We start from the raw sequence: 4,282 nt of genomic DNA, 5'->3' as shown, positions 1-4,282 counted from the left end.
GGTGCATTTGCATGGTCATATGATGATATGCCGGGATTAAGCACTAACATTGTCTCTCATCGACTGCCCACCGATCCTACTAGAACGTCGGTTAAGTAAAAACCTAGAAAATTCATACCTGATTTAAGTCTGAAGATAAAGGAAGAAGTGACCAAGCAGATAGAGGCGAATGTGGTAAGGTCACCAATTATCCCAGCTGGTTGGCAAATACAGTCCCAATACCCAAGAAAAATGGAAAGATCAAAATATGTGTGGATTACCGAGATCTCAACAAAGCTAGTCCAAAGGAAGATTTCCCTCTGCCAAATATCCACATCCTCATCGACAACTGCGCGAAGCATGAACTGTAGTTATTTGTGGATTGTTTAGCTGGGTATCGACAAATCTTGATGCACGAGGAAGATGAAGATAAGACAGCCTTCACCATACCTTGGGGAGTTTATTGCTATAGATTCATGTCGTTCGGTCTCAAGAACTCCAGAGCCACCTACATGAGGGCCATGACGACCCTTTTTCATAACATGATTCATAAGGAGATCAAAGTATATGTGGATTACATCATCATCAAGTCTCGGAAAAGTTTAGAGCACTTGTACGATTTGAGAAACATTTTTGAACACCTGCGAAGGTATAGTTTGAAATTGAACCCGGCAAAGTGCACGTTCGGAGTCCCTGCAGGAAAATTATTGGGCTTCATTGTAAGTAGGAAGGGGATAGAACTAGGCCCATCATAAATCAAGGCCATTCAGGAATTGCCACTACCGAAGAGCAAGAAAGATGTAATGAATTTCCCAGGTAGATTTAATTACATCAGTCGCTTCACAGCCCAGTCCACGGTAATCTGTGAACCCATTTTTAGGTTGCTGAAAAATGTTGCTGCTACAAAAATGGACCGAAGAGTGACAGAAAGCCTTCGACAGAATCAAGGAGTATCTATCAAATCCACTAGTGCTGGTTCCGCCCGAACCTGGGAAGCCATTGTTACTATATTTGTTAGTTTTGCATAACGCCTTCGGCTGTGTGTTGGGACAGCATGACAAAACTGGGAGAAAGAAGCAGGCCATCTACTACTTAAGTAAGAAGTTCACGCCATGCGAGGCCAAGTATACTTTGATAGAATGCACTTGTTGCGCTCTGACTTAGATTGCCATGAAACCAAGGCATTATATGTCAGCATACACTACACATTTGATATCTCGGCTCGACACGCTCAAATACATCTTCCAGAAGCCGATGCCCACTGGAAAGCTAGCTAAATGGCAAATACTCCTCAGCGAACTTGACATTGTGTACATAACTCAGACGGCTATCAAGGGGCAAGTCTTAGCTGACCACCTCTCATAGAATTCGGTAGATGGGGATTACGAGCCACTCACTATGTATTTTCTCGATGAAGAAGTATTATCTGCTAGAGAAGATATTGCAGAATCGTACCCGGGATGGAGAATGTTTTTTGATGGAGCAGCAAACTTTAAAGGAGTCGGAATTGGGGCAGTCCTGATATCGGAATCTAAACAGCACTATCCAGCATCGACGAAGATAAGATTCCATTGTACCAATAATATGGATGAATACGAAGCGTGCATCCTTGGGATCAGAATGGTAGTCGACATGAACGTCAAAAAACTCTTGGTCATAGGGGATTCTGATCTATTGATACACCAAGTCCAAGGGGAATGGTCCACCAAAAATGTCAAGATCCTTCTTGTAGTGTACCTACACTGCGTGAAGTTCACAAAGATTGAGTTCAAGCACGTCCCCAGGATTCAGAACGAGTTCGCTGACGCCCTTGCAACTCTATCATCCATGATTCAGCATCCAGACAAGAACTATATCGATGAAGAGATGAGGGATCAAAATGCCTATTGCTTCCATGTAGATGAAGAGCCAGATGGTAAACCATGTTATCACGATATTAGAAAATTCCTCGCAACCAGAGAATACCCAAAGAATGCTACTAATGGTCATAAGAGAGCCCTCAGGAGGTTGGCAAACAACGTTTTCCTCAACGGGAAAGTCCTTTACAGGAGGACCCCAGGTTATTGGAAGAAATACATGTAGGAATGTACGGACCCCACATGAATGAGTTCACATTAGCCAAGAATATCTTGAGAACTGGATACTTTTGGATGACTATAAAAAATGACAATATCCGCTACGTATAGAAGTGTCACCAGTTCTAGATTAACGAGGATTTTATCTGGGTTTCGCCGAATGAGTTGAATGTGATGGGTTCACCCTAGACGTTCGCCGCTTAGGGCATGGATGTGATTGGACCTATAGAACTTTCCGCATCAAATGGGCATCATTTCATCTTGGTAGCTATCAACTATTTTACTAAATGGGTTGAAGCATCTACTTACAAGGACGTCACAAAGAAGGTACTGGTAGATTTTGTCTGGAATAACATCATCTGCAAATTTAGAATACTGGAGTCTATCATCACTGACAATGCCGCTAACCTCAACAGCAACCTCATGAGAGAAATCTGCGAGAAGTTCTGAATCGTCCACCGCAATTCCACAGCCTACAGACCACAAATAAATGGGGCAGTCAAGGCAGCCAACAAGAATATCAAGAGGATTCTACAAAAGATAGTGGGCAATCACAGGCAATGGCACGAGAAACTATCTTTCACTTTACTGGGTTATCGGAGCACTATGAGAACATCCACTGGGGCAATGCCATACATGTTAGTATATGGCACTGAAGCTGTGATACCCACACATGTTGAGATACCATCTTTAAGGGTCATTCAGGAGGCCAAGTTGGATGACGCAGAGTGGATACGGGTCAGATAGGAGCAACTCATGCTCATCGACGAGGAGAAAATGGATGAATTGTGCCATGGTCAGCTATATCAGAACAGGATGGCCAGTGCATTTAAAAAAAGGTGAAGCCTCGCCAGTTCACACCGAGGCCAATTGGTCCTGAAGAAAATCTTTTCCCACCAAGAGGAAGCCAAGGGAAAGTTCGCACCAAACTGGCAAGATCGTTACGTAGTTCACCGAGTATTGTCGAGTGGAGCACTAATCTTGGCAGAAATCGATAGAAGAATCAACACGAAGCCCATCAACTCAGGCGCAATCAAGAGATATTATGTTTGAAGACAAATAGAGTTAGGTTTTTTCTATTACAGAACTACGTTCAACCTGACTTCCCACGGAGGGATACGTAGGCAACCCACGTAGGGTTCAATTTCTTTCCCCCTTTCTTTTGTAATAGAAAAACCAAATATAACTTTTATATGTTGCATCGGAACTACGCCATATTGATTACCTTAGAAAGGAATACATAGGCAATCCTCATCGGATTCAGTCATCTATTGTAATTGAACTACGTCCTGGTCTGATTCTATTAGGATACGTAGGCAGTCTGAGTCAAACTCGGCCATCTTATTCTTAATCTCATCATTTTGCATATGTTGTAATCGAACTACGTATTGACCTGATTCCATTTAGATACGTAGGCTGCCTGATTTAGGCTCAGTCATCCTCATCATATTTTATCATAATCCACGAACTACGTGCATACCTAATTCTGTCTTGGATACGTAGGCAACCTAAAAGGGTTCGATCACAACCTTAGAAAAACCTTTGCAATGCATTAGTTTGAATTAGGACGCAGTCTCAGCGGCAAGCAGCCACATCATCAAGCATCAGGAAATAGCGACATCAACGGGATAAAGTTTTCAAGAAGAGATGCTCGCGTGTGGAGAACATCTCGTAACATGTCATAAACCGGAACGATAGCATTTTCCTTAAAATAAAGTATTTTCTAAAAGTACAGTAATTTGTTCCACCTACCGAACTTCGCGGCGCAACCATATCATAGGTCGGGGCAAACCAACACTGCGGTCGACACAAACCAACTACCCCGCTAAGAATTTTTCTTTGAGTGTAGGGTCAACATGAACCAAGGAAACATTGAGACCACACTGGCGCAAGTGACGGTTCTGCCACCTTCCTAAGATTATATTAAATTCTCCTTTACTTGAATATTTTCTTGTACGGCTAAGGCTAATCTTTGAATACTTTGCAGGTACCTTGGAGTCAGACCACTGATACGGGAAAACCATGTACATAGCAAACTGCATGCTCAAATTATTGGAGCATCCTGTACAAAACAAGCCATTGGCTTCACCAATTGAAGCCCTGTATATAGCCAAACCGCCTGCTCAGCTAATCGGAGCACCTTGTACAAACGAGCCGTCGACTTCACCAATTGAAGTCCTGTATATAGCAAACTATTAGCTCAATCGATCGGAGTTCCTTATATAAAA

At 42.7% G+C, this 4,282-nt stretch overlaps 1 protein-coding gene across 1 annotated transcript; it reads left to right on the top strand.

Annotated features, from left to right (window-relative positions):
- The first annotated feature begins 1,377 nt into the window (after positions 1-1,377).
- LOC142175273 (uncharacterized) lies at positions 1,378-2,061 on the top strand. Its single transcript, XM_075241858.1, has one exon. The coding sequence runs from the start codon at positions 1,378-1,380 to the stop codon at positions 2,059-2,061; it is 684 nt and encodes a 227-aa protein (XP_075097959.1).
- The last annotated feature ends 2,221 nt before the right edge of the window (positions 2,062-4,282 follow it).

This window comes from Nicotiana tabacum, chromosome 21 (genome assembly GCF_000715075.1).
Source record: "Nicotiana tabacum cultivar K326 chromosome 21, ASM71507v2, whole genome shotgun sequence".
Classification (NCBI taxonomy): domain Eukaryota; kingdom Viridiplantae; phylum Streptophyta; class Magnoliopsida; order Solanales; family Solanaceae; genus Nicotiana; species Nicotiana tabacum.
Note: the sequence above shows the minus strand (reverse complement) of the source record. Positions and strands in the feature narration are given on the sequence as shown.

Coding starts and splice junctions, on each gene's coding strand:
- LOC142175273 (XM_075241858.1), top strand. CDS start 1,378: ATGTATTTTCTCGATGAAGAAGTATTATCTGCTAGAGAAGATATTGCA.